Genomic DNA, 14,244 nt, shown 5'->3' with positions numbered 1-14,244 from the left:
TGGGCCTTTTATCTTTGGACAACGATTGTCCGAACTTCTCAGAAAGCTGAGCCTTGATAACTTGGTTCTCTTCCTTGAGCTCTTGAAGCTGCCGGAGAATCAAGGTAAGAGTATCGGTGATAGCAGCGAGTGGAGGACTGTCCTGGTTTTCTGCCATTGGTGAGGATGAGGACGGGAAAGAAGGAGATACTGGGGTTCTCAGAGAAGGTGGCGGGGATACAGATTTCCTCTGCAACCGAGAAGAGACCCGAACCCAAGGAGTATTAGGGTTAGCTATGGTGTCTACGGCCCTGTAATATTTGAAAGACATATTTAAAATCAGAAAGAAGTAGACACTGATGTATGCATAGACGAAGATACTGAAAGAAAAAGGTGAACTTTTATTGATAGATCATTAAAGCTTGAGTACATGGTTCGATCTTTCAAAGATAGAATGATAAGAGAAAACATGACATTAAGCACTCTTTCTAGACTTCTTCTTTGGACGACTATCTTCCTCAACTGACTCCTTTAAAGATTTGATGACTCGAACATCCCAAGCAGATGAAACGGCTTTGACAATCTTGGGCTTGAAATCCTCAGGCGGATAGAAATGACGAAGGGGAGGCACAATGGATTGCTCTCTTCCATACTGACGCTGAATCCTGGCAGGAATATAAAAGGAAGTCTTTTTGAGGCCAAGAAGGCGAACGTAGTTAGCTTCTCCAGTATTGAAGACAGCTTCTTGGATTCCAGGGATTTGCCAATAAATCTGATCTTCATGGCGAGAACTCAACCACTCAGCCCAATCGCCTTTATGATTGAAAGAAACATCATGACGCCATTCACTGAAGGTGTATAACGTATGATCAAAATGCACAGGAGCTGCAATTTTTAGCTTGTGGCATAACCACACGTGAAGTAATGCAGGACATCCTGAGAAGGACCCAACAAAAGATCGAACATAAGAGCCTGGACCTGAGCTGGCACGAAGACGAGCCATCTCATCCAATCCATTAAAGGTTTCTGCAAGCATAGTAGGAATTGGATTGGCGCCACGATCCATCTGATCAACGAGGTCCAAGAGAACAGCTGACGCAAAGCGAGAAGGCTGGACAGTGAGGAACCTAGCAAAGGAGCAGAATCTCAGAGCACGACATCGGGCTTTTTGAATATCAACAGCACCAATATGCCCAACAGGAGGGTAAATATCAATCAGTTGTTGCATGGACACTTCCTGGTCTTTGATGAAAGAGTTCATGGATTCATCTGGATTATTCATCAAGCGAAGGAACAAAGGACGATAATCCGACACACAAGATGGCTTCACTAGAGGGCCATCTACAGGATATTCCAATAAGGCACACCATTCTTCAAAGGTGGGACACATTTCTTGGTTGCCAAAACGGAAGACATGATGATCGGGATCCCAACACTCTGATGCAGCATAGAGTAATCCCCAATCGAGCTTGATGGTAGCCACGTAACCGAAGAGATTTTTCTCTTGCTCCCTTATGGCATAGATATGGGATTCTCTTAATGTACCACGGATCCAATCAAGAATTGTACGAGTAGACATGATGCCTGTAAGCCAGGAGAAAGGATACAGGAATAATCAGGATTACATGAACATGAGATTGGGATGAGTTCCTGCCAGTATAAAGGAAGTATGGATACACGATCGAATCAGATAATAGAAGATTAAAAATCGTACGATCGAGATGAGAGGAGATAGCATAAGATTGTTTTCAACGGATGGATCATGAATGACTAATCCTATGAGATCTTTGGAAATGAATGGGATTTAAATCCTAACCCCAAAGGGAAAGTTTTTTAATCTTCGCACATTTTATCAGTGTTACCTGAAGGCATCAACCCTAATCCTAATCTAGCGGAGTGGAGATAGGATCTCAACTCATGACTTTGTTTGTGTACCTAGGACCGATCGTAGCCATTGGAAGATGGACTACGGCCTAATCTAGACACAAATGGGTAGGATATCCTGAACTAGGCTCACACATGTGGTGAACATGTGTTCGTATACTGCATGCATGTGTGGGTTAATCTAGGGGTAAGGCCAAGAGTTCCCTTAGCGCGAATCCATGTTCGATATACTGTACCAGTGTCCGGCGTATCAGTACGTGAACAAGAGATCCGTTTACGCACCATAAAGGTACTAGGCTAAGGGTGGAATGCTTCTCTAGCACAGAGGCACCAGGTGATGAAATCCCAGTCAACCATGCTAGATAACACTCCGGGTTCCTAAAATAGGACGTGTGTGCATGTGAGATGCAAGGGTTTAGATGCAAGTGATGTAAGTGTGTGCAATAAGTTCGCGCAATCTATGATGCCTTCAGGTTTTGTTAAATTAAGTTCGAGTAAAATGTGATGAGAAAATAAAACGAGACAAACTAATCTAACAAATATAGAGTTTTTATGAGCCAGTTAAATTAAATTCAAATGAATTATCTTTTGAAATTTTAATGAAGTTAGGTGGTCCCCAGCAGAGTCGCCAAACTGTGGGACCCGAATCCCGCGAGAGGGGTGGGGCGCGAGCCGCCGCGCTCTCTCTCTTGGTCTCTCGTACCCACGCGATTGGCGTGTGCATTTTAATGTTGATTTGAATTAATCTTTCCTGTGAACTTGGGATCACTAAGGCAATCCGAATTCCACACGAAAGAGACTGACAGAGTCGCCACCTAGATGTGGGATCTAGGACCCGTAATTAACCAGAAATCTAGACTCGCTACCTGGTTACGAGAATGGAAGGTATGGGGAGTTATCCGCCACATGCACCATTCCTGCCCGATAATCGGTCTTCGATTCCAAAAGCTAATTCTTTTAAATTTATTTTAAATGGCTCATTCAACTCTATGTTAATGTGCGAACTAAGTGACATGCATCCTATGATCTAATTTTAATGTGAATCCTAGATGTGTATCTTGATTTATTAATTTGTCTGGATTCATTCTAAGTGAAAGTTCTCCTAGAATTCTAATTTCATGGAAAATCCTAAGTGATTTGATTAAGCATTTACAAGAAAATTAATATACAAAACACCACAATTTGTTTGTGGTGCCGACTCGCGGGTGGTATGCCATCAGACATCCAAGCTGCCTACATACCCAAGCCTTACTGGGATCAGAGTCGACGTAGTTCGGTGCACCTAAGCTAAGCTACTTATGCCTAACTCAACTAGGACACCGACCTAGACAGAATTGACTGTTTCAACAGTTTTGAGAGAAGTTATTTAATTCAAGTTGAGGATTTTATTATCTTAGGATTTCATCTGAGATGCTATATGATTCTTATCTAAATGCAAATTGTTCCTTAGACTAATGCAGGTTTGCCTACATCCTAGTTTACTAGGCTTGTCTTAAGGAAAGATTGGGTGACTAGTGTGACTAGACCTATGGCACGGTTGTTATACATAACAAACGTTCGTGATGAGGCTGGACTCCTAACTCTAGGACTCCCTAAAACCTAGGACACGACCTGACACCAGGGTTCCTAAATTGGGCTCTAATGGTTCTTAGATCGGAAACCATGATCCAATGGTTCCGAAAGACACAAGATAAATCGATTTGAGTTCTTGAGGTTAACGAATTTCAGATTTTAAGGATTTTCAGTTTTTGGACACTTAAGGAATATCAATGGTTCTAGGGTTCACCAATTTCGGCCCAGAATGGCATCCAAAGGAGGGAATCGTGCGCTCTTTCCTTGTGCAATTTAGTACTTAGGTTATAGCATCTTATTGCCTGGCAAATCTCAGGATTTCCGTGGACAGTAACCTCGGAGCCAATAGCATGTTATAGCTTAAATATTCAAATTGTCAAAGATTGATTGCAATTGGGATACGATTATGGATACACTGGCCATTTTTCCAGGGAAATCTAAAGATCCTAAAATTTCTGTTTCAATGGATTAAGGAGTGAACATGTGACAGAATTTTAAAGTTCTTTGGAAATTTTCACAATGATTTTTAATTAATTTCGAATTTTCAATGGATTTTATCAATTTTAAGCATATGAGTGATTTTACAAGTGAAATTATTGCAAACAAATTCGAAATAAGTTGAACTTTTTACAGCAGCAAGATGGGAATGTATGTAGCTTACTGTATGAGTTTTGCAGATTTTTACATTAATTTCACATTTAATCTTGATTAAACAATTAAATGACCAGATTGCACAATTAACACAGAAACTAGTAGAAATATAAATCTAAATTCTATGAAATTTCTACAGAAATAAGATATGAATATAAATAGCATGCAGTGAGATTTTCATGAATTTTAGAAATTATTTACTACTGACTTCGGATTTTTCAATTTTCAGCCCAGATTATGAATTAACACTACACCACACATGAAACCAGATCCAAATCACTTGAAACTTTTACAGCAGAAAGAAATGTGAAATATAAGACTTCTGTAAAAAGTTTATGAATTTTAATGATGATCTGATGTTAGTACAAATTATCCTAAAATCTGATAGTTTTCAAAGAAAACATTAAATAATATACCAAATAAACTCCAAAAATCTTTACAAATTCATGGTAAAATGAATCAGTAACATATTATTTTCCCACGAAATTTCAGTATTTTTGGAATCTGTTTAGTATATCTTTTAGTTTTCTTCGTTAAAAATCATGTATACCAAATAATTCTGAAAAATTCCGAGAACAGTGTACCTACCTGTGATGAGTTCCTTGCCGAATCCAAAAGCCGAAAAAAACACGAGAATCCCGCCTATGTGCGATCGCTTCCGCTCTTCTTCCTCTTGATCTTTTTTTTTTTTCTTCTTTGTTCTCCTCACTTTGAATGGGGAGAGAGAGAGAGAGAAAGGGTTTTTGTTTTTAAGAGAGGGGTATAGCAACTTTGTTAGAACACATCATAGAAGAGAAATGAGTTGTCCCTTTTACTCTCCCTCATTGAACTATTTATAGCAAAGGAATGGGAGGGTGGTGGCCACCATTGTGGACTTATTCCATGGTAGGTGGCCACCATTGTGGACATATTCCATGGTAGGTGGCCACCATTGTGGACATTGAATTTTGACATGTGTGTGGCCCCATGCATGTTTTTTAAAGTCCTTTTGAGTAGGTAAAAGATAACCCAAGTGGGTCCCATATGTGACCAAATTCCCAATTGTGCATAAAATCATATGCCCCACTCCAAAGTATGATTTGAACCGTTCATTTGATGGGCGACAACGTGATTTAATTTGTGCTCCGCTAATCAATCCTATGGGCTGATCCAAGCCATCCAATAGATCAAAATGTGAATATGTTACCCCATTTTTAAATCACTCCCATTTGATGATCCGAACTGTCCATTTGATGGGCGACAATTGATGATCTTGACCGTTCAAATAGTGGGCTGCGATGTGATTTAATTTGTGCTCCACTAATCAATCCTATGGGCTGATCCAAACCATCCAATAGATCAAAATGTGAATATGTTACCCCATTTTTAAATCACTCCCATTTGATGATCCGAACCGTCCATTTGATGGGCGACAATTGATGATCTTGACCGTTCAAATGGTGGGTCGCAATGTAAATTGGTTGTGCCCCCTCAAATCATTCCTCTATGACGATCCAGACCATCCAATTGATGGGTCCCCTACCTAAGTAGGTTGTGTCCTCCTAAATCATTTCAATGGGCTGACCTGAGTAACTCAACCTGATGATCATTTCAAAATTGGTTGTTAAAACGACTTCTCTGAGATCTTGACCGTTCTCTTGATGATCATCTTTAGGTGTTGGATCGAAGAAGGTTTAACACTTATTTTCATTGAAACAATATGCGGGCCCCTTGATTGATCCAAATTTAAACAAATATCCGATACGGGCCCACCGACGGTCCAAGCTCCAATAAATGTCCAATGCGGGCCCACCGAATGGGTCTGAATTCTCCCCTAGCTTGGATTCTCCTGAATAACCATCCTCAACACTAGCGAAAAGAAAAATGCGGAACATTGCAGAATAGATCGGAAAGATTGAGAAAGCATAAGGGACGAACACGGGAATGGAAAACACTAGAATTCGACAACATCACACTAACTTCTTTGTTGATTAAAACGAATCAAAATGGGGTGTCTACAGCTCTCAAACAGTTTTTAGAAGGAGATGAGACGCCGCTCACAAGCGGGTTCAACGAGGATAAGAAGCATTCCCAAATGGACTTGGATAATGAGGCACCGTTCACAAACGGCCTCAAGGAGGATAGAAAATCATTCACAAATGGACTCGAGAAAAGAGGCACCGTTCACAAACGGGCTCAAGGAGAAGACAAGACCATTCACAAATGGACTCGAGAAATGAGGCACCGTTCACAAACGGGCTCAAGGAGGACGATACCATTCACAAATGGATTCGAGAAAAGAGGCACCGTTCACAAACGGGCTCAAGGAGAAGACAAGACCATTCACAAATGGACTCGAGAAATGAGGCACCGTTCACAAACGGGCTCAAGGAGGACGATACCATTCACAAATGGATTCGAGAAAAGAGGCACCATTCACAAACGGGCTCAAGGATAAGACAAGACCATTCACAAATGGACTCGAGAAATGAGGCACCATTCACAAACAGGCTCAAGGAGAAGACGAGACCATTCACAAATGGACTCGAGAAATGAGGCACCGTTCACAAACGGGCTCAAGGAGAAGACGAGACCATTCACAAATGGATTCGAGAAATGAGGCACCGTTCACAAACGGGCTCAAGGAGAAGACAAGACCATTCACAAATGGATTCGAGAAATGAGGCACCGTTCACAAACGGGCTCAAGGAGAAGACAAGACCATTCACAAATGGACTCGAGAAATGAGGCACCGTTCACAAACGGGCTCAAAGAGGACACGAGACCATTCACAAATGGACTCAGAGAATGAGAAACATGTTCACAAACGGGTTCAAGGAGAAGACGAGACCATCCCCAAATGGCCTCGAGAAAAGAGGCACCGTTCACAAACGGGCTCAAAGAGGGCATGAGATTTTTCATGAACTTGAATTTGACGTAAGATTGGGTTTGTTTGAATCGGGGATTGGTTTTGATGAATTTTTTATTTTTGGGAAATGAGGTACCGTCCGCAAACGGGCTCAAGGAGAAGACGAGACCATTCACAAACGGCCTCGAGAAATGAGGCACCTTTCACAGAAGGGCTCAAAGAGGACATGAGATTTTTCATGAACTTGAATTTGACGTAAGATTGGATTTGTTTGAATCGGGGATTGGATTTGATGAATTTTTATTTTTGGGAAATGAGGTACCGTCCGCAAACGGGCTCAAGGAGAAGACGAGACCATTCACAAATGGGCTCGAGAAATGAGGCACCGTTCACAAACGGACTTGACGACACAAGATAGCTTTGATTGATGAATTCAACAATGAAAAATTTAGAGATTTTTATGAATTTGAATTTGACGTAGGATTGGATTTTTTGAATTGGGGATTGGATTTGATGAATTTTTGATTTTTTGAGAAATGAGGCACCGTCCACAAACGGGCTCAAGGAGGACATGAGACCATTCATAAATGAACTCAGAAAATGAGGCACCGTTCACAAATGGGCTCAAGGAGAAGACGAAACCATTCACAAATGGACTCGAGAGATGAGGCACCGTTAGGGATTTTCCATGAACTTGAATTTGACGTAAGATTGGATTTGATGAATTTTTTATTTTTTTGAACTCAATGAAATCGGGGATATTATGGATCGTGCCCGACAAAGATGTTGGAAACTAGGACTTTGACGAATGATGAAACGGCAAACCTTTGGAACGAAGAACCATTACTAGCAAGAATGGATTAGGAACATTTTTATGAAACTTCAACAAGATTTTTCTCAAAGAGACTGCTGGTCTTGTCTTCTGGGGATTTTGATAACTGAAACCTTGAACAAGACATTTGAGATTGGTAATTTAGAACAACGACTCTCTTGGATATTAACATGGAAAAGCGGGATCTGCTTCTTGACAGGTGTTTAGATAAACATTTCTTGACCAGGATAACTAACCGGAAGGGAATTATGAATTTGAATGGTTCATCTTTCTGAGAAATTGGCTCAACCACCATTGCATCTGAGGTTCTTCCAAGCTTAAGGTGCCTTCCTGGGGTATGATCTTTTTACGGAAGCTGGGCTTTCTGATGTTTCTACTTCTGAATTTTTCTGAGCTGATCTTCTTTGAAATGAAGTTGTTTGACTAAATTCTCGAGCTCTTTCAGGTATAATTGCAGGGAGCTGCCTAGGCCTGGCCTCCTTCACCAAGACAGTTACATCATTTGGACATAGGAACGACAATTGACTCTTTCTAAAGAGAAAACTTAGATGAAAGGCACTACTCAAAGGATTGAGCAGCCCTGAAGGAGTGAACTTAGAATAATAAAGATTGACTGACTATACTGACAAACATAGTGATGCTTCTGACTTAGTTAATGTTTTGTTTGGTAAGTCTATCCTTTCAAGGAATAGTTTTTCAATTGGTAAACACCGGACTTCTTCCTCGAAACAGTAATGCCTCAAGAATTTAATTACGACCCCTAAGATTGCTTAGCTTCAATGCCCCCAGTTTTGAGGATATCACTTGAATTTGCTTGAACTTCAGTTGATCTTCAGTCTTGATACCGGCTGTTGCCTTCTTATACTGATTCTCTTACCGTGACCAAGTCACCTCTTCAGGGTTTTTAACTTGGCGGACCGCGCTAGCCTTAACTTTTGCCTGAACCACCTTTCTAGGTTTTCGATCCAGCAGGCTATCCCCTTAGCTTTTGCCTAAGCCGCCCTTTCGGGTTTTCAACTTAGCAGGGGAATGATCTTAAATTTTGCCTAGACCGCCCTTTCAGGTTTTCAGTCTAGCAGATCTTCAAACTCCGTTATTTTTCTTATTCATCATCATTTCATTTTTTTATTGTATCTCAGGACCTAGCTCATTAGTTCTGAACACCAGAAGGACTTTTATAGGTAGGATAGGGCTTTTCAAAGAATGGCTTAAGGCTCAACAAAGATTTCGACCGAACCTGTGAACAGGTCGCCTACATATCCCAAGGTAGGAATCAGGTCGTGTGTAGTTCAGGGCGAATGCCCCTAGTTTGAAGATAAATTGTTTGATTTTTTTTTCCTTTTTTCTTTTCTTTCTGGAACAATTAACTTCTCTTCTTTTGGAACTTGTCCCTCTCTTTTTTTTTTGAAAGGATTGAATTTCTTTTCCTTTTTGAATCGACCGAACTCGGTTCAACCGAGTTGCCTACGTACCCCAGTATAGGGATCAGGTCTCGCGTAGTTCGGGGGAATGCCCCAAGTTTGATGGGTTTTCAAGAAAATTTGATTTAGGCTCGAAGGGTTTGCAAATCGGTATTCTTTTGACATTGGGTTTTGATTTTGGGATTTAATCGGCCAAAGGAGGCCTTTCGATGTTCAGATTGGGAATCGATCTAGGTTACTAGAGTCTGTCTGGTACTGATTATTTATTTCTTTTTTTTCTCTTTTTTTTATTTTTTCACGGAGTTTGACGGCATTTCCAGGTAAGATAATGGATTTTCTTCTTTCAAGATTCTAATGCGTGCTTTCGGCTTTCATAGAGCGAAACTTGTTCTTCGACATCCTCCATCTATGGATTTGTAACTCTTGATATCTGATGATCACTTTTCAATGCTTGCTCTTGAACTTCTTATCTCGAATTTGATGGCTTCATGTTATGAATTTGAGAACCAAGGTCATCGATTGGAAATATGAAAGTTGTTTCTACTCCATGCCCCTTGCATAGCATATGATATTCACTTCATTCATTTTCTTTGAGCTTTCCATCTATGTCTTGCCCCTGGTATCGGTTGTAGCTTTTCTAGACAATCTTCTTATTCTTGAAATAATTTTATCAATTCTTCACACTCTTTAGAGGGTAATGTATTTTCAATCGGCATTCACTGAATCAAAGTTTCAGTGCCAGTGTTTATCATTTCAATTTCATCTTTGAAAGGTTGGGATTGGCGCTCCTCCTCTTGTTCAAGTAATCGTTGTGACTCAAGTGGAGTTTCGTCAATTTTGTTCTCATTTGAGGAGGGAGTCTTATTTTAAGATCAGAAGCACACTTAAGAAATAGACACAAGTGAACTATTGGAACTGAAACTTTATTTAAAGAAAAAGATACTACATCTGACAACCTATCCTGAACATGTTCAGGATTCACAACTCTAAAAGAAAAACAAAAGATAACTTGCCTAGACTAGGCATTAACCTAGAACTGTAAGACCGGACTCAACAATTATACTGACCATGATGACTGACTCAACATAAAATAGTAAGTGACTAAAACTTTAACTGCTGCAACTGTTTGGCGTTGAAGGCTCGGCGAAGGCTGGTTCGTTCTGAACATCATCATGGCTGATACTTTCAATTTTGGACAATGATGACTGATTCGCATAGGGAAATGCCCCTAGCTCAAGGATTCTGAGAGTGAACTCTGAAGGACTTAGCAAAATAATCTTGAAAAAGGTAGCTCCTAGAGGAGGAACAGACCAGGGGTACAAGCAAGATTGGATTATCTGGACCAGGCATGATCAGATCATGAGAACGCATAATCGAAAGATTGTGAGATTCTGCATCTGCCAGTTAGGGGATGACATGAAGATACGATCGAATCGTATGACAGAAGAACGAAAGACGCACGATCAAAAGATTAGATGAGATAGCATAAGATTGCTTTCAACGGATAGATCATGAATGACTAATCCTATGAGATCTTTGGAAATGATGGGATTTATATCCTAACTCAAAGGGAATTTTTTTTTTCACATTTTATCAGTGTTACCTGAAGGCATCAACCTTAATCCTAATCTATCGGAGTGGAGAGAGAATCTCGACTCATGACTTTGTTCGTGTATATAAGGACCGATCGTGACCATTGGAAGATGGACCACGGCCTAATCTAGACACCAATGGGTAGGATATCCTAAACTAGGCTCACACACGTGATGCACATGTGCTCGTATACTACATGCATGTGTGGGTTAATCTAGGGGTAAGGCCAAGAGTTCCCTTAGCGCGAATCCCTGCTCGATATACTGTACCAGTGTCCGGCGTATCAGTACGTGAACAAGAGATCCGTTTACGTACCATAAAGGTACCAGGCTAAGGGTGGAATGCTTCTCTAGCACAGAGGCACCAGGTGATGAAATCCCAGTCAACCATGCTAGATAACACTCCGGGTTCCTAAAATAGGACGTGTGTGCATGTGAAATGCAAGGGTTTAGATGCAAGTGATGTAAGTGTGTGCAATAAGTTCGCGCAATCTATGATGCCTTCAGGTTTTGTTAAATTAAGTTCGAGTAAAATGTGATGAGAAAATAAAACGAGACAAACTAATCTAACAAGTATAGAGTTTTTATGAGCCAGTTAAATTAAATTCAAATGAATTATCTTTTGAAATTTTAATGAAGTTAGGTGGTCCCCAGCAGAGTCGCCACACTGTGGTACCCTGATCCCGCGAGAGGGGCGTGGGGCGCGAGCCGCCGCGCGCTCTCTCTCTCTTGGTCTCTCGTATCCACGCGATTGGCGTGTGCATTTTATTATTGATTTGAATTAATCTTTCCTGTGAACTTGGGATCACTAAGGCAATCCGAATTCCACACGAAAGAGACTGACAGAGTCGCCACCTAGATGTGGGATCTAGGACCCGTAATTAACCAGAAATCTAGACTCGCTACCTGGTTACGAGAATGGAAGGTATGGGGAGTTATCCACCACATGCACCATTCTTGCCCGATAATCGGTCTTCGATTCCAAAAGCTAACTCTTTTAAATTTATTTTAAATGGCTCATTCAACTCTATGTTAATGTGCGAACTAAGTGACATGCATCCTATGATCTAATTTCAATGTGAATCCTAAATGTGTATCTTGATTTATTAATTTGTCTGGATTCAATCTATGTGAAAGTTCTCCTAAAATTCTAATTTCATGGAAAGTCCTAAGTGATTTGATTAAGCATTTACAAGAAAATTAATATACAAAACACCACAATTTGTTTGTGGTGCCGACTCGCGGGTGGTATGCCATCAGACATCCAAGCTGCCTACGTACCCAAGCCTCATTGGGATCAGAGTCGACGTAGTTCGGTGCACCTAAGCTAAGCTACTTATGCCTAACTCAACTAGGACACCGACCTAGACGGGATTGACTGTTTCAACAGTTTTAGGAGAAGTTATTTAATTCAAGTTGAGGATTTTATTATCTTAGGATTTCATCTAAGATGCTATATGATTCTCATCTAAATGCAAATGGTCCCTTAGACTAATGCAGGTTTGCCTACATCCTAGTTTACTAGGCTTGTCCTAGGGAAAGATTGGGTGACTAGTGTAACTAGACCTATGGCACGGTTGCTATACATAGCAAACGTCCGTGATGAGGCTGGACTCCTAACTCTAGGACTCCCTAAAACTTAGGACACAACACGACACGACACCATTGTTCCTAAATTGGGCTCTAAGGGTTCTTACGACGGAAACCATAATCCAATGGTTCCGAGAGACACGAGATGAATCGAGATGATGAATAGTGTGAGGGAATGGGAAAGATAGAGAAAGGAGCGACTGAACTTGGGAGTGCCAAATTGCCTACGTATCCCGTGATGGGGATCAAGCCACACGTAGTTCCACTGGCGAGGTTGCTTGGATTTTGGAAGACAGAATTGGTATTTGTATCTGGAATCGGGTTTGCATTTGAGCATTGGACTTGAGATTCAGAAACATTGATCTAGCAATGGGATTTTGGAATTGGGAATTTGCATCAAAGAATTGAGCATATAGGAATCATCAAGGGTTTGAATTTTCGGAATTCAAAGTGGGCGGGCTTATGAGATTCGGCCAAATGGATTCAGACATGCGACTCGGATTGTGTTGGGATATTACTTGGTTGGATTGGGTTAATGGTTAGGGTCAAGTGAGTCGGGTCTAAGTTAGGAGCAAACCCGAGACTAGCCATGGTCTAACTAGGAGGAAGCAGGGTACAAACCAGGGTGCGGACCAGGGTGCACCAGGGTGCGAACCAGCAGGGAACCAGGGTGCGAACCAGCAGGGGAACCAGGGTGCAACCAGCAGGGAACCTGGGTGCAACCAGCAGCGAACCTGGGTGCGAACCAGCAGGGAACCAGGGTGCGAACCAGCAGGGGAACCAGGGTGCAACCAGGAGGGAACCTGGGTGCAACCAGCAGCGAACCTGGGTGCAACCAGGGTCTAACCAAAGTGCGAACCAGCAGGGAACCAGGGTGCGAACCAATATCGAACCAGGGTGCGAACCAGTAGGGAACCAGGGTGCAACCAGGGTCTAACCAGAGGCTAACCAGGGGGAAAACGGACCCTACATGCTTCCTAACATGGTTTTTCTTTTAAAGTAAAAGATATGCATGAAAACAGACCCTACATAGAATTGAAATAAATGCCTACCTCTTTGGAAACCCACTTTGTGTTTGATTTTTTCTTTGATGTTAATTCCTTGAAGATGATTCCTTGCTTGATAATGACTGCTTTTGATATATATCACCCAACGTATAAAATCACCCGATCCGGCAAGGATGGCCGAACCCTTGAAGAGATGAGGGAGAGGGATGAATTTTCTAAGAGAGGGGTTCTTTTTTCTTCTCCCTTGGATGGTGGGATGAGAGGGTATTTATAGGAGAATGGGATAGGAGGTTAGGTGAGGTTAGGTGGTTTTGGATGGTTAGGATGAGAGGATGAGGTTAGGTAAGGTTAGGTGGGGTTAGGTAAGGTTAGGTGAGGTTAGGTGAGGTTAGGTGAGGTTTGAGGTTTGGATGGTTAGGATGAGAGGAGAGGTTAGGTGAGGTTAGGTGAGGTTTGGATGGTTAGGATGAGAGGAGAGGTTAGGTGGTTTTGGATGGTTAGACCCAGGTCAAGATCTGCCATTGATCTAACGATTTACGGAAATCGGGTCTCGGAATGGAATCAGGGTCCGGGCTATGAAGTGACCCTAGCTTATTTTGTCCCGATTGATGATCCGTAAAGTCAGATCAAGATATTAATGACCTAAAACATATAAATCAATGATAGAGGGGGTTCTCACATGGATTTAACACACTAATTTATTTGTTGATTAAAACCAAAACAAAATGGGGTGTCTACACACCCCCAAATCCAACACCTCCATTTCCACAACCCCCCCATACCTCCATCATCTCCACCTCCTTTCATCAGCCCTTTTCCATCAAAGGGGGGTGTGTAGAGAAAGTTAGAATTAGAAGAGGGTTTTGGT

The 14,244-nt window shown here is 41.5% G+C and overlaps 1 protein-coding gene across 3 annotated transcripts; it reads right to left on the bottom strand.

Moving 5' to 3' along the window:
* Positions 1-359: 359 nt before the first annotated feature.
* LOC143854859 (uncharacterized) lies at positions 360-13,981 on the bottom strand. Of its 3 annotated transcripts, none has more exons than XM_077364976.1 (2): positions 13,422-13,981; positions 360-1,563 (listed from the first exon to the last, which is right to left on the bottom strand). In XM_077364976.1, the coding sequence occupies exon 2, from the start codon at positions 1,556-1,558 to the stop codon at positions 455-457; it is 1,104 nt and encodes a 367-aa protein (XP_077221091.1). In that variant the 5' UTR covers positions 1,559-1,563; positions 13,422-13,981; the 3' UTR covers positions 360-454. The 3 variants fall into 3 exon arrangements, 1 of the variants encoding a protein (XP_077221091.1); XR_013237613.1 differs by lacking the exon at positions 360-1,563 and adding an exon at positions 10,095-10,584; XR_013237614.1 differs by lacking the exon at positions 360-1,563 and adding an exon at positions 10,095-10,524.
* Between the last annotated feature and the right edge of the window lie 263 nt (positions 13,982-14,244).

Source organism: Tasmannia lanceolata, unplaced genomic scaffold (assembly GCF_043159265.1).
Source record: "Tasmannia lanceolata isolate RefF3 unplaced genomic scaffold, GAP_Taslan_0.1 ptg000003l, whole genome shotgun sequence".
NCBI lineage: Eukaryota > Viridiplantae > Streptophyta > Magnoliopsida > Canellales > Winteraceae > Tasmannia > Tasmannia lanceolata.
The sequence above is the reverse complement of the archived record's forward strand: the minus strand, read 5'-3'. Positions and strand labels throughout refer to the sequence as shown.

Coding starts and splice junctions, on each gene's coding strand:
- LOC143854859 (XM_077364976.1), bottom strand. CDS start 1,558: ATGTCTACTCGTACAATTCTTGATTGGATCCGTGGTACATTAAGAGAA.